Genomic DNA, 22,842 nt, shown 5'->3' on the forward strand with positions numbered 1-22,842 from the left:
ACAGGGGCACATCATCCCAGGAACTGCACAGCAGGTCTCCTGACGGAAGGGCACCTGTCTTCACCTCCCACCTGAACATGGTGATGGGCACATAACAGATGCTCAGCAATGCCCGTGGAGGAACTAACAAGCTAGTTTGTCTCTCCTAAGGCCCCTGAAGAATGGCCATTGCCGTAGTGCAGCCAGGGGTACGGGAGACTGTCCCTTCCCCCAAGCTGGGACCTCCCAGGTGCTTGGACAGTGACCCAGGACTTGCATCCACTCCCTGACCCTTTCATGGTGCTCCCATCCAGCACTCCAGACATTCTTTATGCAGCAACATTTATTAAGTACCTGCCTACTTGCTCCAAGCAGGATACTGGGCTAGACCCTGAGGATCCCTAAATGAACAAGACTCAATCCTGACCACAACGAGCTCAGTCTAGCTGGGGACGCAGACGCAAATAAACAGGAAAGTAAAATGCAGCATCTGCACTTCCATGGATGTTATGGTGTGCTATGGGAGTCCACAGGGTAGGGAAGTGGTCACGCCTGGGCAAGACAAGACGGGGCAGAAGCCTGCACAGAAGTAATGGTATCTGAGCTGGAGTTTAAAGGATGCGTAGGAGTTCTCCAGCAGAGGGTGGGAGAAGCTTCCAGGCTAAGGAAGTAGCTTGAGCAGATGCACAGAGTTCCAAAGGACAGGGATGCAGGGCAGAGGCGCTGGGGTGTGGCTCCGTGGGGGCATGGGGTCGCGAGGCTGGAAGAGTCCTGGGACTCCGACTGGGAATGGCCGAGTCTTTACTACACTGAGCTGTTCCAGCCCCTGCCCTGAGAGTCAGGGAAAGGGAATTGCCTAGCAACCAACCAAGGGGGCTTTTGGGTGGGGTTCCCCACCCAAGTTCAAGAAGAGGAGCAAATGTCTGTGTCCCTGGAAAGCAGCGTGGAGGGCCATTCTGGGGCTGAATCCAGGCATCTTTGAGGAGGAAACCGTGCATGGCTTTGTGTGCCCTTGTTTGTGTTTTGTTCTGGTTGTCAGTTGTTTCCAAGGAAAGTTCTTTGTCAAAGATCCAAGTTTGTCTTGGCTGATCCAAGGGAAAAGAGGACTTGTCTGCACTCGGGTGGGGAAACCGGAGTGTTCTCGAGGCAGGACCAGCGGGTACAGGGCAGGAACCGAGGCCATGCTGGCCATGGTTCTCCAGACAATTTCCTCAGCCCCCTATCCAGCCTGCTTCCCTGCCTCCCAGCACAGGCAGCTGGGCAGCTCTGAGAGGCAGCCCCAAACATTCTCTAATCCTGCCAAGGCTGGTCCCCGCCCACCGAGGGAAGCACCTGCCGTGGGGAGGGGACACCGCCCTTCCCTCTCAGGGCTCCCCCGGAGTGTGGGCGGACGAGCTGGCCTCCGTGGAGCCTGATGGAGCCAGGCGGGGGCCCAGGGTGGCATAGGCAGGTGGAGGGGCTGACAAGGCCAGGGAGGTGGCAGGGCCCACCGCGGATGAGGATGGAGACGCGGGGTGGGGGCAGAAACGGGAGGGGAGGGAGGAAGGTGGAGTGGAGGCCACCTCCTGGGCACCCCTGCCCCCTCGGCCTGGAGACCAGTATTGACTTTGGAACCTCCGGAGCAGCATGAAGAATGTGATGGCCAGGAGGTCAAAGATGAGCTCGGCCATCTCCACCACAGACAGCACGGAGGAGCCGAACCACAGGCTCCACTGGCTACCCAGGTTGGACAGGAGGGTGACCATCTGTAAGGGGGAGAGGCACACTGACCACTCAGCAGAGGAACCCTGCCCTCCTGCCCGTAGGCCCTCGGCCAGCCCGCTCAGCCTCTCCTGGTCCCGGGGCCCCTGGCCTCTGCTCCCCTCCCCTGGGAGCACACAGCCACTGGTTGGTTTCTTCCAGGGAAAGCTGAGAACCAGGCCACGACGGGGACGGCTGAAACCCAGACCTGTCTCAGGGGCCTTCTCCCCATCGTCCGTCACCCCCTGCCCCAGAGACTTCACCCCCAGCGAGCATCCTCCTTCCAACCTTCTAATGCTCACCCTTGCCCTATCCCCTTTCCACCTTCGAGGCCCAAACCCTCTGGCCCACAGAGGCCATCCCTTGTCTTTACGGACAGCCACCCCGCTAAGATCCCCAAGAGAACCCCAGCCTCAGTGAGGCAGGACGCACCGTGACAGAGGGAGACTCAGAGTTGGTTTTGTAGTTCAGCTCCTTGAAGAAGATGTTGAGTTTGGCAATCCCATCTCTTTGGCGTTGGGGAGAGGGTGGGAAGAAACGGCAGAGGGTTAACTTCTCTGCCGCTCGAAAACACCCTCCTCCAATCAACCGTATCAATGACCCCTCTTCCCAGGTCTGTTTTCCCTCCAAAAGATTCCTTTCCCGGGGCCGGAACCAGGGTAGGACTGACCTCTTGTTCTTGACGGTGTAATTGTTCTGTAGGGACAGCATCTGGAAGACCCAGTCCTGAGAAAGGATTGGGGTGTCAATGGGGTCACCCCAGAGTCTTCAGGCTTACAGGGATGGGGTGGGGTCACACACAACCATAAGCATATGGCCAGGAGACCACAATGTTCACACGCACACTTTACCTGGGATGTCACCGAGGGCCATCGTGAGTAACCGGCAGAGAGCTTGTAGGTGGTCATCCTGGGGACAGAGAAGGTGCTCAGTGATGGGGGGCGAGGCTCTCCCGCTCCAAGCTGGGCTGAGGACCCCGTATTCTACCCAGCCAAGCAGCCAGCTGCCCAGCCTGCGCCCCGGGGGTGGGGTGGGGGGAGGCTCACTTGCACGGCTTCCGGCACTTGGTGAAACAGCCCAGGCGGTCTGAGGAGAAGGCGTCCTGGAGCTTATAGTAGCAGTAGCCTGCGGGTGCGGAGACGCGCTCACTTCCCCAGGCCGCCCAGCCTCCTCCGCCCCACACCCAAGGGGCCTCCCAAGATCCCTGGCGCCCACCTCGCAACAGTATTACGTAGCGTTACAGTGACGCCTCCCGAGTGGCAGCAACAGAAAACGTAGAAGAAATTAAGCTAAGCCCAATAAAAAATAAAATCAACCAGGGTACACCTCTGTAAAGATGCACAGGATATGGACAAACATTTAAAAGTCAAAGAAGGAAATGGGAACAATTTTAGTGCAAGAATAATGAGACACAGCGAGATACCCCTTCACACCCACTAGGATGGCTACAATGGAAAAAGACAATAACAAGTGTTGGTGAGGATGTGGAGAAACTGGAACTCATCACCGCTGGGAATGTAAAATGGTACCACCGTCGTGGAAAACAGTCTGGCAGTTCCTCAAAAGGTTACACATAGAACTTCTCTATGCACCAGCAATTCCACACCCAAGAGAATTGAAAACTCAACACAAAACTTGTACACAAATGTTCAGAGCAGCATTATTCACAAGAGCCGAAAAATGGAAACAACCCAAAGGTCCATCAACTGACGAATGGATGAACAAGATGTGGTCCATGCATACAATGAATATTATTCAGCCATAAAAAGGAGTGAAGTACTGATGTGTGCTACAAAGTGGATGAACCTTGAAAACATTATGCTAATGAAAATAAGCCAATCACAAAGGATCACATATTGTGATACAAGAAATGTCCAACACAGGTAAATCTTACGGTAGATAGAAAGTAGGTTAGTGGTTATGAGGGGCATGGGATGGTAGGGGCAGGGAGGGAGCCTGTGGTCGCAGGGAAAGGGGAGATGGAGAGGGCTAATGGGTACATAGTCTCTTTTTGGAGTGACGAAAAGGTTCTAAATTGATTGTGATGATTGATACACAGCTCTATGACTGTGCTAAAAACTGAAAGTATACTAAAGTTCCACTGTATACTTTCACCGGGTGAGTTATCCGGGAAATGAATTACCTCAATAAAGCTGTTACCAAGAAAAAAAAATAATGGGACCGTGAATTCGCCCTTCACCCCTATTTCCCAAGTTCTAAGTAAGGTTATTTTGTCATTCTTGCTACTTTTAGTCACCCATCCAGAAGTCCTTCTTCATTTCTGACCCAAATCTCTCTGTCTACCGGGGTTTATATTATTAATTACATAATTAATCTTTAATTAGGAAGAGTGGGAAACAGCTAGGCCCTTTTCTCTGGGAGTAAGCCATCCTCAGGAAACTCAACAGACTGTGTTTTCAGCCAGGCTCCTCTCCCTCATCCTCACAGCTTCTCAGCAAACAGCAATGTTATTTTTCTCTCGAAGATCTTTTTCAAATTCACAACCACTTAGCAATCACTGTTTGCGGGTCGGGGGAGCAGTGGGCAGAGTCCCTGCCCTGCGTGTCCTGGGACATCGCGTCTTCCCTCGGGAACCTCAGCTTGTTCATCTGAGAAAGAAGCCCGTCAGGCCAGACGCCCTCCGAGCTTCCCTCCAGCTCTGATGCGCTGTGATGCTCTAAGGCCAGAGGGCTAGGAATCGGAAGGCCGGAAGGCCGACTGCAGAGCACAGGCAGGGGGAAAGCTGAGTGCAGCAGAGCCAGGAAAGGAAGTAGGCAGAAAGACGAACACAGCAGAGCCAAGACAGAAGCAGCACGCAACTCTAGGGTCTGCTGTGCCCCTGCCGTGTCCCCTGGGAGGGGTCAGCTGTGCCAGGTAAGGGCATGTGCACAGGGACGCCTGCCCTCTATCTTCTAGTCTCTTGGGGATTTTCTTTCTCTCTAAGCACAGCTTCCCTGCTGAATAACTCAGCTGTAGAAAAAAGGAAAAGGGATTGGTCGGCTCCTAGACCAGGGTCAGGAGGAGAATCTAGTGCCCTCCAGATTCTAGGTAAAACATTCCTCCGTAAGCCATTCCAATCTATGTACTGGGTTTCTAAATGACATACCCACTCCCACTGCACTGATACCTTATGTACATTATAAAACATACATAAAATGGAAGATGTTAGGGAATGAGGCAGATGCACGTAACGTCTAGTATTTTCTTCCTGCCCCCAGTGCCAGTGCCCAGCACCGGCCTGGCTGGCGCCCTGGGGAGTCAGCCGGGAAGCTACAGTCAGAGCGCAGAACCCGGGGGAGATCTGCTTCATGGCTCTTCCTTCCTTTTTGCTGCGAGTTATTTTTAAATGAGGCCATCCCATTATAAACACACAGAAGCCAAAACAGAGAGAGAGAGAAACTGTGAGGGAGGAACAGAGATAGAGGAGAGACACAGAGAGTGAGAGGAAAACAGAGAGGGGTGGCATCTAAGGGCCGGAACACAAGAGTCGGCAGGAGAACCTGCCAGAGACCGTGGGAGCCAGAAGCCACGGCCGGGGCACTGAGGGTGCAGGGCTCCTGGGATTGTCCTGGGCTCAAGTGGGGTGTGGGGCCGGGCCTCCCGCAGTCTCACCCCAGGAATTATGCTTCCTGTAGTCACAGAACTCCACACCCCTGGGCTGCGGGTAGAAGATGTAGGCACAGCCACACTCCCTGATCATGTTCACCTGGAAGCAGGAATGGATACACACCTGCAGGAGGGGAGAATGAAGGGGGAGGGGGTCAGGACTGCCCTCCCCGACGCAGCTCCAAACGGCAGGGGAGGGGAGCACACACCAGTCCCCGCAATGCGCCTCCATCCCTCTCTCCACCCGTCCCCATCACCCATCACACACACCCTGTGGCTTTGGCTGACCTGCACTGCAGGCCTGGGAGATGGTCGCCACAGAAACAGGCTGAGCCTCACCTGCTGCGTGTACTTGGTACCGTAAAGGTTCTCCACTGGGACATCGCTGCCATTCTTGGTGCAGTCACCATAGTCACCCCCAAGTCTGTCCACGGCTTCCTGCGAATGCAGAGACATGGAGAAGTCGGAGGTCAGAGGTCAGACCTCTCGTTGTCAAGGCCTCCTCCCGGCCTCTGTCTTCCCTCAGTCCCAGGCTGTATGTCCTACCTTACCTCCTCTCCTATCTGCCTCACCATTTCAAAACACACGCCCGGGACTACTTCCAAGGACACTGGGCCCGGAGCACCCCCTGGAACCCCAAGCACGCCCCGCACCCCTTCTCGGTGCTCTCGCCCGAGCCTCCCCCGCCCCAGATCCCTACTTCCTAACGCCCACTCGGCCGGGGCCCTCACCCCTGGTTTCTGCTCCTGAAGACCTCCACGCGCTCGAGGCTCCCCCTGCACGACCTCTTCCGGTCCTCTGGCTGTCACCCCCCAGGCCCTCTCCCCGCCCTTCACCTGAGGCTCTCTTCCCAGGCCTCGCAGTCAGCCTCCTTGCCTTACTCATGCTGATGGAGGTCTCCATACCAGGCCGCAGGTTAAAGCCTCCATCGTCCATAAAGGCGGGCTCATCCTGCCCGTGCACCATCACCCTGGCCCCGGTCACCGTGGACAGCAGCGGGATGAAGTCATTCTGCTCCGTCCGCAGCATCAGGGACAGACCTGGGCGTGCAGGGGGAACAGAGTGACGGGGGTCTGGGAGAAGCATCTGGGGGTGGAAACCCACCCGCCCACCCTGCCTCGTCTCTAAGCCTCCCAGGGCAGCAAGTTCAGGAAGACCTGCAAATGGGCTTGGCAACCCCTGAGCTGGATTCGGGGTTGGGGTGAGGAGCAGCGGAAGGCAGGACTGGGACAGGATTCCTACCACGCCTGGAATGTACCACGTGATGCCCACGGGGGAGAAAAATCGAAGAGGATTTTTCCAGGATACAGATGGGCACGCTGCAGTGAGGCCCCAAGCGTCACTAGGACGCGGGCTCAAGGTGGGTAAACGCGGGTGCACAGCGCGGGGGAGGGGCTGGGGCCGAGGTCAGGGATGGCGCACCGTTGTTGACCCCAGGCATGAAGGACATCCAGAGGTTGGAGTTGTTCTTGTCATTGAAAGTGTAGCAGTTCCCATACATCGGGTGGTGGAAGTGGGAGTAATTCCTATGCAGGAGAGAGGGGGGTCAGAGGGGAAAGTGCAGGGGGTCAGGGAGAGGAAGACTTTCAGAGCCCTTTGTTTCCTGATCACCTACTATGTGCCAACACAGTGCTGGGAGCCTTGCCCACAAGCCCTCAGTCACTCCACTGGGCATCATCCCTACTTCACGGAAGAGGGAGCACGGGCTCGGAGAGATCCAGTAGCTGCCCAAGGTCACACAAGCAGCAAGGATGAGATGGGACACCAACCAGATCAGCTAGCTTCTAGCCCAGGCTCCTTCCACCCTCCTTCCACCCTTCCACCCAGGCCCCTTCCCTTCCACCCTACGGTGAGGCCACCTGACCTCACTGGCCTTGTGACCCTCTCGTCACTGTGCTGCACTATGAACTCCTGCAGCACCCCTAGCTTCTCGTGTGTCTCACTCTTAGTTCCCCATTTGGTTTATAATCTCCCTGAGGACAGGAGCCACGTCTCATTCATGTCCGAATCATCTCTAGGGTAATGGTGTGGTTCCTGGCACACTGGAGACACAGGAGATCGTTAACAGCTAGCTGACAGATGAACAGAAGGGAAGGGGGGTCCGGGGGGAAGAGAGTGAGACCAGTGAGCACAAAGCTTCAAGGAGGAAGGTCAGATGCGAGGGCGGGAACGGGGCCTCTCACGTCAGCATGCCTCCCACTGGTAGGTCCAAAGCTGGGCTGGGATAAGTTTGGGAACAGAGAGAAAGGAATCACAGATTTGTGTTGCAATAGGAACACGATTTGACAGCAAATCACAGGTCCCCCAACAGGGAGGCTGTGCGGGGCTGCAGCTAGAGCCCACACGGGAACAGAGGGGATCTGTGTTCTAACTACCCTGCCCTCTGGGAGCCAGTGAGGGGAGCAGGGAGAAGAGGGGGACGAGGCTTTGGGCCGAGAGAGGCAGAGGAGGAAGGAAGAGAAGTAGGAGAGGAAAGAAGGCTGGACGGAGGTCAGGAGCGGGGCGCTGGCTGCACGGCCTTGAGCAGCCATTTTTCCCTAAGCTTACTCTCCTCATCTGTAAAACGAGGAGATGGAACTAGATGATCTGGAATGCTCCATCAGCCTTGAAGAGCAAAGGCGCAAGGGTGTGAAGTACTGGTGCACATTCTGGGAAGGGCTAGGAGGTCAGCATTTCCAGAACAAAGGCTTCCCTCAGGGAGGGAGGAAGAAAGAAGCGGCCAGTCCTGCAAGGCCTGTGAGCCCTGCTCAGAGGAGAGGGACAGGGACAGTGTGGCAGGTGCACACCACGGGCTGTTTGCAGCAGGTGGAATCAACAGCGTAGACACAACACCATGGATCATTCTTAAACTCACAGAGCTTAGTTTACAAAATAAAAAGTGACACGAGATACATAACACAACGCCATTTATGTCCACATTACGTACACACTGGGTAAAAACACATACAAAGAGAAACACAGTAAGCACATTATGAGAATACGTATATGAGCAGCAGCATAACGTGACGGTGAAGAGCACGCGCTCCAGAACGAAACAGCTTGTACTCGAATTCTAGCTCTAACCAGTGTTAGCTGGAGGACCAGCCCAGGCACTTGATCTCTTTGCGCTGCAGTTTCCTCGTCTATACAATGGCGATAATCATACTACTTACTTCACAGGGATACTGGGAGGATTAAATTACACTCAGAACGGTGCTTAGCACTCAGTAAGAGCTATGTAACTTTGCTATTAAGAGTAGAGGGATTCAGGGACTTCCCTGGTGGCACAGTAGTTAAGAATCCACCTGCCAATGCAGGGGACACGGGTTCGAGCCCTGGTCCGGGAAGATCCCACATGCGGCGGAGCAACTAAGCCCGTGTGCCACAACTACTGAGCCTGCGTGCCACAATTACTGAAGCCCGCGCACCTAGAGCCCGTGCTCCGCAACAAGAGAAGCCACCTCAATGAGAAGCCCACGCGCCGCAACTAGAGAAAGCCTGAGCGCAGCAACGAAGACCCAACACAGCCAAAAATAAATAAATTAAAAAAAAAAGAGTATAGGGATTCGTTAAGACATCTAAAGTCAAAAGGACAGATATAACAAGGGGAGGCTGGGGAGAATTTGCAACCCTCACACACCGCTGATGAGAATGCAAAACAGCACAGCTACTTGGAAAACAGTCTGGCAATTCCTCTAAATGTTAAATATAAAATTACTATGTGACCCAGTAATTCCACTCCTAGGTATCTCCTAAGAGAAATGAAAATATACATCCATACAAAAACGTGTACAAGAATGCTCATAGCAGCATTATTCATAATAGCCAAAAAGTGAAAGCAACCCAAACGTCCATCCGCTGAAGAAGAGATAAACAAAATGTGGCTTATGCATACAATGGAAAGCTATTTAGTCAGAAAAAAGGCAGGAACTGGGGGGGATTCCCTGGCGGTCCAGTGGTTAGGGCTATGCGCTTCCACTGCAGCGGGGCACCAGTTTGATTCCTGGTTGGTGAACTAAGATCCCACGTGCCTCTCGACGTGGCCAAAAAAAAAAAAAAAAAAGGCATGTATTACTGATACACACTGAAACATGGATGAACCTTGAAAACAGGATGCTAAGTGGAAGAAGCCAGTCACAGAAGACCACATACTGTGTGACTCCATTTATAGGTAATGTCCCCAGCAGGCAGTCCATAGAGACAGAAAGTAGAATAGTGGTTGCCAAGGCTCGGAGGAGGGGAAGGAACAGGGAGTGAGGAAAATATTCTACAATTACACAGTGGTAATAGCTGCACAATTCTGTGAATAGACTAAAAACAAATGAACTGTAGCCATTAAAAGGATGAATTTTGTGGTATGTGAATTATATCTCAATAAAGCTGGGTTTTTTGTTGGTTGTTTTTTTTTTGCGGTACGCGGGCCTCTCACTGCTGTGGCCTCTCCCGTTGCGGAGCACAGGCTCCGGACGCGCAGGCTCAGCGGCCATGGCTCACGGGCCCAGCCTCTCCGCGGCATGTGGGATCCTCCCGGACCGGGGCACGAACCCGTGTCCCCTGCATCGGCAGGCGGACGCTCAACCACTGCGCCACCAGGGAAGTCCCTGTGTTTTTTTTTATCCTTATTTTTTTATTTAGGCTGCGCTGGGTCTCAGTTGTGGCTCGCAGGATCTTTTAGTTGCGGCATGCATGTGGGATCTAGCTCCCCAACCAGGGATCGAACCCGGGCCCCCTGCATTGGGCGCACGGAGTCTTACCCACTGGACCACCAGAGAAGTCCCTCAATAAAGCTGTTATTAAAGAAAAGATTATAGAGAGAGGGGAAAGGGTGTTGGATACAGGGGAGGAGAGGACTGAGAAAGCCATGATAAAGTGCTTGAACTCAATTCCGAAGGCCAGAGAGACACTGAAGGATTTTAAACGGGCCTGACTGGAATAGTTAAGTACAGTGAAGTGCAGGCAGAACCCTGAAGTATTAAAGCTTCCTGTGGTCGCAGAATAAAGGGAGGATTGAGAGGCAGAGAGACAAATTAGAAGGGTTATCATAATCCCGGTGAGAAATGAGGCTCTGAACTGAGGAAGTGACCTAAGCGTCAAGTCTGAGATGAACGATGGACTTTCCATTGATGGGGAGGCAGCAGCCTGGGGCAGGCAAAGTGAGAGGGCGACAGAGCAAGTCGGTGGCAGGTGTGGGCTGACCCAGGCTCAGGTGCTGGTCTCACTTCCCCAGTGGCAGCTTCTGTCCTCAAACAAACACAGAAACAAGAGACAGGAACAAAGGTGTGCGCTGGGCAGAGTGTGTGTTCCAGGTGAGGGGTGGCGGCAGAACCAGGTGACACGTGGCCCTAGTGACAGAAAAGGGCAGGGGTCCCTGCAGAGTGGAGACGCTGCGTCAACACCCTTCCTCAGCCAGGCAGAGGCAGGGAGATGGTGCCTGAACACCGAGGAATAGGGAGGGGAAGGCGGGGGTAGGAGGGGCCAGAGGCTACAGAAGGGGACCTCCCTGTACCCCTAGCCCCTCCCAGCCCTCAGAGAGCTGGCAGCTGCCGTGACCTCTTTGCAAGGACATTATGACGGGAGATGTGACTGAAAGAATGCCTGGCGGGCATTGCAGTAGAGTGGGGAGGACCCTTGGCTCGGGCTGGCCTGGTGGCCTAGGGCAAGTCACTTCATCTGTGTGAGTGTCATTTCACAGGAGTAATGAGACCCACCACTCACTGCAGTGTGTAAAGTGCTCTCAACTCGTCATCTCTTGCACTTGGAGATAGATGTTATCATCATCTTCATCACTTAAGAAAAAGTGCCAAGGGACTTCCCTGGCAGTCTAGCAGTTAAGACCCTGAACTTCCACTGCGGGGGGCGTGGGTTCAATCCTTGGTCAGTGAACTAAGATCCAGCATGCCGCACGGTGTGGCCAAAAAAAGAAAGAAAAAAAAAAAGAAGAAAAAGAAAGAAAAAGTGCCAAAAGGACAAGGATTTTTCTTCTTCTTCTTTGATGTGTCCCAAATGTCTACAGCAGTGACGGGCACACAGCCCAGACAGTCAAAAATATTTGTTCAATGAACACTGAATGAATCTCATTTCCCCCACTTTACAAAGAAGTAGACTCCGAAGAGTGATGTGAAATGCTCAGAGTCACCTGGCCTGGAAGAAACAGAGCCAGAGCAGGAACTGAGGGTCAGACTCTGACTCAGTCCACGCTGTGTCCACTATGCCACTACTGCCGCGTCATCTGAGCAAGCGGGGCAGGGGACCAGACGACCTTCCAGGCACTCTGGAGTTTGATGCTAGTGAGAAACAGGCCTTAGAAAAATGGAGAACCATGCTTCCAGCCCTTGGTTTCTCAAAGCCGGACCTCAACCCCAGCCTTCCCAGGGCATCCATTTGAGGCTGCTTCACTCAGACCCAGCCCTGCAGGGAGCAGCAGAAATCCTGCAGGACAATTCCTGGGGCAGAGGTTTGGACCTGAAGTCAATGCTTCTCCCTCCTCCCCACCTGCAAGCATTTATTTAGTCAACCAGCATTCCGGGGTGCTGGCCATGCTGGGCCTCAGGCTGGCGCAGGGAAGGAGACCCCATGGGGAGCACGAAGCCAGGCCTCAGGGACAAGACTCACGCCTCATTGCAGGAGACCTGGTTGAAGCGGCAGGCGAAGATGAATTTGCCCAGCGCTTCCTCCTCCAGCATTGGAGTGTCCTGCCGTCTGGACAGAATGTTGATGTAGTGGAAGCGGTACCACTCCCTCACTGCATCCACCCCTGATGAGTACGTCCGGTAGAAGCAGTCCGAGTTGTTCTGGTTGCACTAGACACAGAGACCAGAGAGTCAGAGGACCAGCAGCAAGGGTAAGCAGGACGGGGGCCAAGGTCAAGGAATGGATAGTCTGGGGTCCTGAAGCCAGATAGACAGGGGTGGGGAGCCAGGAGTGGGAAGAAACAGAAGCCCCGAGAAGAGCGGACCCGGAGAGCAGGGGATTAATGGAGGAGACCGGGAGCTGCACACACCTCGGGGTCATTTATGCAGTCCGAGGAGGGTGGAGCAAGGATTCTTCTCCCCATTTCACAGATGGGAAGACTGAGGAATCAAGTGGTTCGTCCCAGCACCAGAGCGGGGACTGGAACCCCGGTCTCCGGGTACCATGCTCCGCTCTCACTAAAGGGGCCTCTCTTTCTTCTCTCTGCTTCTCTCCCATTTATTTTTAAAGTTTCCTTGTTACTGTCTCCCTATTCTCTGTCTTAGGCCGGCGGAGCCCCAGTGCCCCATCACACTGGAGGGTCCCAACTGAGTCCCACTGGGGGGGATTGGAATTCAGAAAGCACCTTTTCCACCGTAGATCTGACTTCTCACCCCATAAACGCTCCCACAGAGGCCCCCAGCGAGGAGCCTCCACAAGCTGGAGCCCAGAGAGATGCCATTTAATTTTATTTTTCAAACCATATTTAAGTATTTAACTTATTCATTTTGCCAGCCAGCGGACTGGGTCCGCCTTGTATCACCGGCAGCAGAGGTGGGTAGGAAAAGGGAGCGGAGCGGAGTCCCGGGCTCCGGCCGCACCAGAGGGGCGGGGCGAGGGGGCGGGGCCTTACCAGTTGGAAGCCGATCTTCCAGTCCTTCCTGTTCACCTTCGGGTTACTGTGACTCAGGCTGGAGTCGGATCGGCGGACTCTGCTGGCGGCGTGGGGCGGAGCCGGGACCGGCAGGCGCTGCAGGGGGTGCGGCAGGGACTCCCGCAGGTCGCGGCGGCCGCGGGCGTGGGCCACGAGACTGTTGGAGGAGTTGTACTTGTACAGGTCGAAGAGCGTCTGCTCTGTGGTGCGGTCCAGCTCCTCCAGGTCCTTTTTCATTTCCGTGTACCTGGGAGGGGCGATGGCAAAGGGTCGGACCAGGAGGCGGCGGCCTCGCGACAATCCCCGGCGCCCCTGGGCCTCAGTTTCCCTGTCTGTAACCGGAGAGGTCGGTTCATCCCGGAGAAGCCTGCGGGGAATAGTTCTGGGGTCTCCCAGGCTATCTCGGGGGCGAGGGGGCGTGCAGACAGGTGTGTCCGCGGAATAATAGGAGGCGACAGTGAGCTCCGGCGGTGACGGCATTTACTGCCGCGTGTTTATCGTGAGGGAGAGGCGGGAGGCGTTCTCCTCCCACCTAGCCCTGGCCTGGAAGGGAACCCAGAACTTGTCTGCCCCTTCCCAGGGCGGGAGGGGGGGTGGACGGGCTGGGCCCAGACACTCCAGGGACCCGCGATGCGGGCGCCATCCCGCCCCATTCCCCCGCCCCTTCCCGCCCCGGCGAGGGTGGCTTTTGGGTCCGTCTGCCACCTGACACTTTCTAAGTCTGGGGTTCTCAACTGCATTTCTAGAATCTTCCAAGGAACTTAAAAAATGCCAATGGCAGTGCTGCATACGCCGCGCCCCCTCCCGCCTACCAGACACCAGAGGAGACTCAGTTTTAATGAGTTTCGGGTGGGGCCCAAACACTGTAAGTTAAGCACCGTCCAGTATAAATCCTCACATTCCTTCTTCTCAATACAAGGCCTATATGCTGCATCACGAAAGTCCAGAGTAGCAGGGCCTTAGGGATAGAATCTACCAAAACAAAACAAACACCTAGAGCACCTAGAAATTAAACGAGGTTGCAAGACACAAAGCCAATGTACAAAAATTAATTGTATTTCTACAAGCTAGCAACAAATATTTGGAAAATGAAATCAAATACAACACCATATTAAACAGCATAAACAACATCAAACACTGGGAATAAATCTAATGAAAGAAGTGCAAGACCTGTACACTGAAAATCCTGCTGAAACAAACCACCAAGACCAAAATAAAAGGAGTTGCAGATGTTCATGGATCAGAAACTCATGAGGGGGACTTCCCTGGTGGCTCAGTGGTTAAGAATCCTCCTGCCAATGCAGGGGACATGGGTTCGAGCCCTGGTCCGAGAAGATCCCACATGCCACGGAGCAGCTAAGCCCGTGCACCACAAATACTGAGCCCACGCTCTAGAGCCTGCAAGCCACAACTACTGGGCCCACGTGCCACAACTACTGAAGCCTGTGTGCCTAGAGCCTGTGCTCGCAACAAGAGAAGCCACAGCAATGAGAAACCCACACACCCCAACGAAGAGTAGCCCCCACTCACCACAACTAGAGAAAGCCCACGCGCGGCAACAAAGACCCAACACAGCCACAAATAAATAAATAAGTAAATATTAAAAAAAAAAAGAAGGAAAAAGAAACTCACGAGGTCTCCCAGATTGCTCTCTAGATTCAACTCAAGTGTCTATCAAAATTTCAGTGGACATTTTGGAAGAAATTCACAGGCTGATTCTAAGATTGATATGGAAATGCAAAGACCCTAGAATGACCAAAACGATTTTGGAAAAGAAGAGCCAAGTTAGAGGACTTACTCTACCTGAGTTTAAGACTATAAAGCCACAGTAATCAAAACAGTGTAGTGCTAATATAAGGATAAACGAAAGATCAATGGCACAGAATATAGTCCAGAAATATAATCACAGATATATGGTCAACTGAGTTTTGACCAAAGCACCAGTTCAACTCAATGGCAAAAATAATTTTTTTTAAAAATAGGTGGTGCTGGAACAACTGGATACTGTATGAAAAAAAAGAAAAAAAAAAAAAAGAACCTCAACCTCTACCTTAGTCCATATACAAAAATTAAGTCAAGCTACATCACAGACCTAAACAAAAAATTCAGAACCATAAAGACTATAGAAGAAAATATAGAAGAGATCTTCATGTCCTTGGGGTGGGCAAAATTCCTTGGAATAAAGAATATCTAGGGACTTCCCTGGTGGCACAGTGGATAGGACTCCTCACTCCCAATGCATCAGGCCTGGATTCCATCCCTGGTCAGGGAACTAGATCCCACATGTATGCCACAACTAAGGAGCCCACGTGCCGCAACTAAGACCTGGTGCAACCAAATAAATAAATATTTTTAAAAATATACCTAAAGAAGAAATCCTGCAATATAAAAACTTCTTATGAATCAACAAGAAAAAGACAAACTGTTTTAAAAACGAACCCCCAAAATATACGAATGGTCACTAAACACATGAAAAGGTGCTCAAGACAATTAGTCCTCAAGTGAATGCAAATGAAATCCATAATGAGGTACCATTTAACATCCATGAGGCTAAAAGTAAGAGACTGACAACACCAAGTGTTGATGAGAATGTGGAGCATCTGGAATTGCTGCTGGTGGGAGTTTAAAGTGGTACCACCAGTCTGGAGGACAGTTTGGTAGTTAAAGTTAAATCTACATCTACCTTATAACCCTCTGTATATTTCAGCCAATTCCACTTGTAGCTATTTGCCCAAGAGCAATGAACACATAAAGACTTGTATGTGAATGTTCATAGCAACTTTATTCATAATAGTCAAAAAGCTTGAAAGAACCCACATGTCCATCACCACGGCTCAGCAGTAAAAAGGGACTGATACAGAAGAAAAACAAAGACAAACAAACAAACAAAAAACCACATGAAAGAATTTCAGCAACATGAAGCCGAGCAAAATAAGCTAGACACACACACAAGAAAATTCATAGTGTGTGAGTCCATTTATATGAAGTCTAAGAACAGAAAAAACTAATGGATGGTGACAGAAGTCAGAAGATGACAGTGGGAGAGGGAAAGGAATTGACTACAAAGGGTCACCAGCTAATGGAATGTTCAATATCTTGAGTGCCAAGCCCCAAAGAGCACCTAAGATTTGTGCATTTTACTGTAGGTAAATTTGCCTCAATTAAAGAAAAAGTGAGCCATCAGTGCAGGCCTTCAATCACCAGAGTCAGATCTGGTGGGATCGGGTGGGGCCCCAACAAGGTAGTTTTTACAAGAGTCCCGGGAGGTCCTAGTGTGCAGTCACAATCACTGCCTAGTCCAAGTCCTCAGTCCTCCTCCACTATCTCCCTCATAAAAGTCTAGCCGGCTGTCCCTCATCTTCTCCCAGGAGAAAATGTAGCTCAGGTGGAAGATGTGTGTTTGACATTCTGAGATTTGTTTGTTGCTGGTCATTAAAAGAACAGCAGTAGAAGGAAACGTTACTGGAACTGAGATCTAATCAGCTTTCCACACTCATTTCCTAGCCTCGCCACTTTCTAGATGGTTAGCCTTGGAGAAGTTACTTTATCTTCTCTGGGCTTCTGTTTCATCATCTGTGAAATTGGAGCACCTGCTGCATAGTGTGGTGATAAGGATTAAATGGGTTAATATATCAAAAGTACTGAGGAAAATACCTGGCCCAGTGGGTACTGTATAACTGCAGCTGTTGTTATTATTGTCATGACTGTTCTTTAATGCGAACGATAATAGTAACCTGTTGTTGAAGCAGAGAAGGCTGAGGAGACAGGAGCACTGCCTGCCACTCACCTGCCCTGTGACTTTGTGGTCTTAACAAACGTGGAGCCCGAGACCAGATTCCAATTCTGACTCGTCCACCTAGCAGCTGGGTGACCTTTGCAAAGCCTTTAGGGTCTCAGAGCCTCCGTCTTCTCCTCTGACTCTGAGCTGACAGTTCCCTCCTTATCCAGCAAGCTTGTGATGAAGATCAGATCGCGATAGTGGACTTGGCAAAGTGCAGCACAGTCAGGTGCACCTGAACTGATGGCCATCGGGCAAAGAAGAAGATGTCTTTAGAGTTTCTCCAAAGAGACAGAACCAGGACCGGAGGGTAGAAGTGACGGTGAGGTAAGCTGCAGCTTTACCTAAGGAAGAACTTTCCAGCAACAGCTGCTACAGAGGTAGTAAGGTCCTGACGTGAAGGAGTCCATCCCTGGGAGGGGGTTGGGAGAGTGTCAGGTCTAAGAGTCTGGGCTTTCTGTCCCTGCCAGGCCTGCCAATGCAGAGCCTGCTTTCCAGATCCTGTGGGAGTGCAGGGTTGGCTCAGAGCCTTCCCCTGCCTCAAGGCAGCTCTTTGGGGCACTGCCCTTCTCCTCACCACCATGCCCCCTGCTCTGCCATCTCCAGGAAGGAAGATTCCATGACCTTCTTTGCTGTCTAAGAATGCCAAGCTCTTCCTTAGAATCGGCCTCAATCCCTCCGAGGACTGGATGAAAAATATGTTCTTGGGCTTTGATGTGGCTATGTCTGGCCCTGTCTCTGGGGTGAAGAAAGCCCTTTGTTAACCAGAAAGGAGGGGATTGCTGTAGCTGACCTTTCACATTGGATTCTCAGCACCTCCTTGCTTAGCATGAAGGTCTTCAGCCTTGTCCCCTTTTCTGGCAGTTATAGAACAGCCCAGAACCACGCTCCCCCTTCTTCCTCCCCCTCTTCTGGCCACGCCCAGCTGCCTGCTGGTGGGCATCTGGTCACGATTTCCACCTCCTCCCTGCTTCCCCTGTCCAAGTCACCCATCTTGCCTCTGCCTCTAGTACCCATGCCAGCGTGGGTCACACTCAGGCTACCACCCACCCCCACCGGGCTGCATCAACCTGTCCACCCTTCCCTGCCTCTCTCCTGGAGCAGGAACCAATAGCCTGGATCCTTCCCTCCTCCCTCCTCCCTCCGGACTCCTGCTGCTCTTTCCCACAGACTCCCACCAGCCCCCCAACCCTGGATGCCTTTGCCTGGCCCCTCCTTAAAGTGCAATGGGAGAAAGAGCTTTGAGATCAAACACACTTGGTTTGTAACTCAGCTGCTGACCTAGGATGCACTGGCTCCTATGTTGGGGGGAGGGGGGGGTGGATTTTTGAATCTCAGTTTCACCACCGGTTCCCTGTGTGAACTTGGGCAAGTTACGTAACCTCTCTGGGCCTCAGTTTCCTCAGCTGTAAAATGGGAGTAATACTGGTATCTACATTAGAGGTCTGTTGTGAAGATTAAATCATTTAATTAATAGAAAATTTTCATTTGTTTGTACTATGAAGTACTATATTAAGTACTGTATGTGTTAGCCATTATCGTTGTTCATTTTTTTATTATTTGCTGTTTGACCCTGCTCAGTTACTTCACCTGCACTTCCTCATCTGCAAAAATGGAAATAATAAGGCCCATCTCCATGGACTTGTCAGGATTAAATGAGGTAGTGCTTATAAAGCACCCAGGGCAGGATCAAGCATGTAGTAGACGTTCAATACCCTTGCCTGGCTTTGAGGAGCCTTTCCTGACTCCCCTCCCTTCCAGGGTGCTGTGTTCTCTCCCCACTAAGTCATGCAGGAGGGATTTTGTTCCTGTGTGGACACCTGCCTCCCAGCCTGCAGGCCTCAGAGGCTGGGGCTCTGGTTTTCATTCCCTGGGGGCTTTTTCCACTACTGTTCAGGGCCTTGCTCCCTGCAGAGCCTTGGAAAATACGCAGGCCTCAACACTCAGCCTGGCCCTGTCCATCTCTCACCCACATCTTTCAACCACAAGTATTTTATTGACAGCCTAGTCCTCAGGCCTGCCTGCCCTCCCCTCCCTCCCCTCCGCCACTGCCCCAGGGGATGAGGGTGTGGGAAGAGGAGGGAAAGGTTAGGGCAGAGGAGCACTAGGTTGGGAAGAGGAGAAGCAAAGTCACAGGGAGCAGGGGAGGAGAAAGAAGGCTGAGAAGGCAAATAAAACAAGCTCAGAAAGGAGATGTAAACGTCTGAGCGGAGATTCCATTTATTCCACATTCACATCTTGGGTGTTAAGAAGAGGCAGGGTTTGTGAGTTGTGATCAGGCAAACAGGGTGAGTCACTATCTCTGTGACCTTGTGCCTTACCTCTCTTTGCCTCAGTTTCCTCAAGTGTAAAACACGGATGATAATAGTACCTGCCTCATAGGATGGTTGGGAGAATTAAAGGAGACGCCTGTGGGGTACTTAGCTGTGTCTGGTGCGTGAGGCAGCTTCTTGGTAACTGGCCTCTTACCCTAGACCTTATAAGGGGGTTAATCAGTGAAATGACCCGGCAATGTTTCTCTGTAGGACAGGAGGTCCCAACCCTTATTAGTTCATGACACACCTTCGGACACAACAGAATATGCCACCCCCAATGTGTGACCAATCCCAGTCACCCACAATCGCACGCACACGCCGTTTGTGTGCTCACACACACACTCCTGCGATCACACACACGTGCACTCGTAAATCTTACACTCCTTGAAGACAGAGACTATACCTCACAATTTTTATTGTACCTATCACAGTGAGCTGAAGTTATTTGTTTATATGCCTGTCTCTTCCATCCTATCTTTCAAATACCTAGCAGAGTACCTGGCCCACGGCAACAACTGCAGGAATTATTGGTGAACCCATTTGCCGGGTGCCTAGCCCTGTGTCTGGCCTGCCTCGGGTGTCCCAAGGTGTGGCAGGACTGAGCGAACACACAGAAAATGTGGGTGTGGGTAAACACCCAGCCCTGCCCTCCTGTCTTCTCTATGGTCACCTCCACACCCTCTGGCTTCCAGACCGAAAATTGGCAAAGAACGGTGATGAAACCCAAAACTTCAGGACACACCCAAGTACGTAACAGTCAGTCACCTGGGCAGGTGGACTGTACAGCCCAGCAGGGTCACCTGAGCCTCTGGGGGAACAGCCTGACCAGGGCTGTCCTATTCTCCTGGCTCTGTGACTCTCCACGCCCCCCACCTCCGGCTCACAGAATGCTTTGCTACCACCCGCCACTTTGCTTTCTCCAGAACAACCCCCCCTGCTCAACCAAGACCACCGTACCAGGGCCCGGCCCCTGCCAGCTGCCACCGCCCATCCCACCGCCCCTGCCCCAGAACCTCCGTCAGATTCATCGCCTGACGCGGAGGAGGGGCTGATCCCTACCCTGCCCTTCTGGAGTTCTCAGCATCTTGACCTCATCGGCACTCCCTCCCGCTTGCGGGAGGATGAAGGGCTGGAGGAGGAAGCTGTCGGTGCCCCAAGCCTGCTCTGGAGAAGCCCCGGGCACTAGGAAGGCGCCACTGGGCAGAGCGAGGGCCAGCCCATCAGGTCGGGGGCTCCCTACCCTGCCCAAAGGGAGGTCTGCCTCGGGACAGGAGTGTCGTCTCCTACCTCTGGGCCTGAGCATCTGCCTGCCCGGTGGGCACCCCTGTACCCTCTGGAGCCCCCTCCCAGGCTCGGGGAAGCGGCGGAAGGAGACCGACCTGTAGGGATTGAGGGTGCAGACGGTGACGGCGGGGAAGACGAGCTTCTCCGAGTTGAGGTTGATGTTGAGGCTGACGGGGTAGCTGAAGTACTCTCCGAAGAGCAGGCCGAACTGCCAGTACATCATGCCGAAGGTGCAGAGCCAGAGCACAGCCCAGAAGGCCGTCTTCATGCGGTTGTGCTGCGAGCACACCAGGCGGATCGCGCCGTGGATGGTGGTGTTGTTGCAGAAGAACTGGAAGAGCTCCCGGTAGGAGTGGTGGAACTCCAGCAGGGGCTCCTCCTCGTCCGTGGACGGCGGGGGGGCCGCAGGTTCGGGGCCCGGCTCAGGCTCCTCATGCTTGTCTCCCTTCATGAGCCCTTGGGTGGGTCGGGGAGGACGAGGGGCAGGACTGAGTCCTGGGCTCTGGGTGCCTCCATTGTCACCTCGGGGCCGCGCCCTCAGCCCACCCTCAGCCCACCTTCTCCCTCTCTTGCCCGCCCCCCTCCCCGGGAGCCCGCTGACCTGCAGCAGTCGGGGCGAGAAGAGCTGGAGCTTCCCTGGAGTGACCTCCCTGCTTCCCCGATAAGGCCACCTTTTGGGTTCTGTCCTAGAATCTCCCCTTCTGTCTCTACTGCGGTCTCTGCCCTGCTGAGTCAATCCCTTTCTTTGGTCTTCTTCCTCTGGGATCTGTGTCTTAGCTTCTCTCCGTCTCTGTCCCCGTCTCTGCCTCCTGCTTCTCTTTGGGTGTCTCTGGGCTCCCTTGCTTTGCCTGTCTCCTCTCCGTGCACCCGCCTCTCTGATCCTGCCCCCCTTCCTTTCCGCCCCCGCTCCCTCCGGTCTCTGGCCCTGACCTTGGCCCCGAGGACTGCAGGACTCCAAGAGGCCTGGGTGGCCTCCAGTTCCCCACTCCCGGGTTGTGGCTGGACTGGGACTGGTTCCTTTCCAGCTGGATCTGGCAGCCCGGCCTCTCCTCCCCCTCACCTGACAGGTGCAGCCTGCCCTCCCGCCAGGTAAGGAAGCGACAGAAGCCTCATTAGCATCTCAATTAAAGGTGAGCCGGGCAGGGGGAGGGGCAGAGGAGGAGTCAGAGCTGAGAGCTCCTCGGTGGGAGGAGGGTGCCTGAGGGCAGGTGACAGGCGCACAGGGACGGGGAAGGCGAGAGGTGGCGAGGAGAAGAGTCAGGGCCTCGGAGTGGCGGGGAGCTGGCCGGCAGGGGGACCAGGAGACAGAACGGCAGGGGAGGGTCGGAGGTCTTGAACCAGGAGAAGGACCCTGAACGCAAAGCCAGGAGGGTAAAGCATGGGAAAAAGGACAAGTTAGGACGAGTGAGACTAAGGTGGGGAGACCAGGAGACCAGGGAAGGCAGGAGAAGGGAGGTGGATGGACCAGGAGAGGGTGAAGGACCGGGAGGGAGGAGAGGCAGAGAAGCGGGGTGAGGAGGAGGGAGCCGGCCCCAAAGCAGCCCCTCCCCTGAAGGAGAGCAGGAAGGCCTCCCTGTGCGGGCTTCCAGGAGCCAGGGCCCCTCCCTGGGGGATCCCTCCAGAGGCACCCCTGCGTCAGCCTCACCCCCAGGCCTTGGAGAGGAAGGAGAAGGCGTGTCTGCAACCTCCCTCCCCGCTCACTGAGGTGGGAACACCTCGCGGCCCCACCTGGCACCAGGCACAGAGCACCCTTCTCCCTGTCCGAGCTGGTCCAGCCTCTTCCCTCATGACTCCTCACCAGCACCCCTACCTTGTCCAGCCCAGGGAGGGGCCCAGGTGGAGCTGGGGGCTGGGCGGGGCCCTGGGGACATTCTGTTCTTTTTTACATCACTGGCTGCCAGGCCAGGAATGTGTAATGTCCCCAGTTGTGGTCACGGGGTTGCAGGAATGTGTGCTCGGAGAAGGGGCCAGGCAGGGCACTTGGGCAGAACCCCGGAGCCCAGGGAGCTCAGGGACAGGGGGCACCGAGGAGACAGGGAGGGACGTGGGCCGTGCAGGGAGATACGGAGGAAGAGGCCGGGCCTGGCCCAAGGCCGCACCAGCCCTGGAAGGAAGGAAAAGCTCAATGTGGGGCTGTGTTTTTCCTCCAAAGTCTCTGCCCCAAGCAACTGAGCAAGAGAATAGTGAAGTGCCAAGTGAAGAGGGAAGGCATCGGACACTGAGGCCTCAAAACAGGGCCCAGGAGGCACAGAGAGCAAACCACACCGCCGGGTGAGAGGTCTGCCACTGTGTCCCTGCAGGAGGCGTCCGCCGGCTTCTCCCGCCTGCTGGAGGAGCAGGCCTGGGATGTGCAGGCGCCGGGGCCCAGCCCGAGCGCTGATGTAGCTGGGTGGGAGAGGGCAGGCCCCGATGGCATAAGACAAGGGTCCTAGCGACAGCTGCGGAGGCCAAGTGCTGAGCGAGCCTGGCGGCGGGGAGGGAGGGAGAGGCACTCACCCAGGGGGGCTCAGGAAGGCTTCCCGGAGAAGAGGGCATCTCTGCTGGGTCTTGCAGAACAA

The 22,842-nt window shown here is 53.9% G+C and overlaps 1 protein-coding gene across 3 annotated transcripts; it reads right to left on the reverse strand.

Moving 5' to 3' along the window:
• Positions 1-304: 304 nt before the first annotated feature.
• Positions 305-22,079, reverse strand: SCNN1A (sodium channel epithelial 1 subunit alpha). 3 transcript variants are annotated; one of them, XM_049694503.1, is made up of 13 exons: positions 21,345-22,079; positions 20,380-20,740; positions 12,887-13,154; positions 11,917-12,104; positions 6,748-6,851; positions 6,202-6,365; positions 5,665-5,763; positions 5,332-5,449; positions 2,766-2,844; positions 2,571-2,628; positions 2,390-2,445; positions 2,152-2,227; positions 305-1,724 (listed from the first exon to the last, which is right to left on the reverse strand). In XM_049694503.1, exons 2-13 carry the CDS (start codon positions 20,733-20,735, stop codon positions 1,344-1,346), a joined length of 1,947 nt encoding a protein of 648 aa, XP_049550460.1. In that variant the 5' UTR covers positions 20,736-20,740; positions 21,345-22,079; the 3' UTR covers positions 305-1,343. The 3 variants fall into 3 exon arrangements, with proteins under 3 accessions (XP_049550460.1, XP_033260181.1, XP_033260180.1); XM_033404290.2 differs by lacking the exon at positions 21,345-22,079 and adding an exon at positions 21,215-21,340; XM_033404289.2 differs by lacking the exon at positions 21,345-22,079 and adding an exon at positions 20,886-21,270.
• Between the last annotated feature and the right edge of the window lie 763 nt (positions 22,080-22,842).

This window comes from Orcinus orca, chromosome 11 (genome assembly GCF_937001465.1).
Source record: "Orcinus orca chromosome 11, mOrcOrc1.1, whole genome shotgun sequence".
In the NCBI taxonomy this organism is placed as follows: domain Eukaryota; kingdom Metazoa; phylum Chordata; class Mammalia; order Artiodactyla; family Delphinidae; genus Orcinus; species Orcinus orca.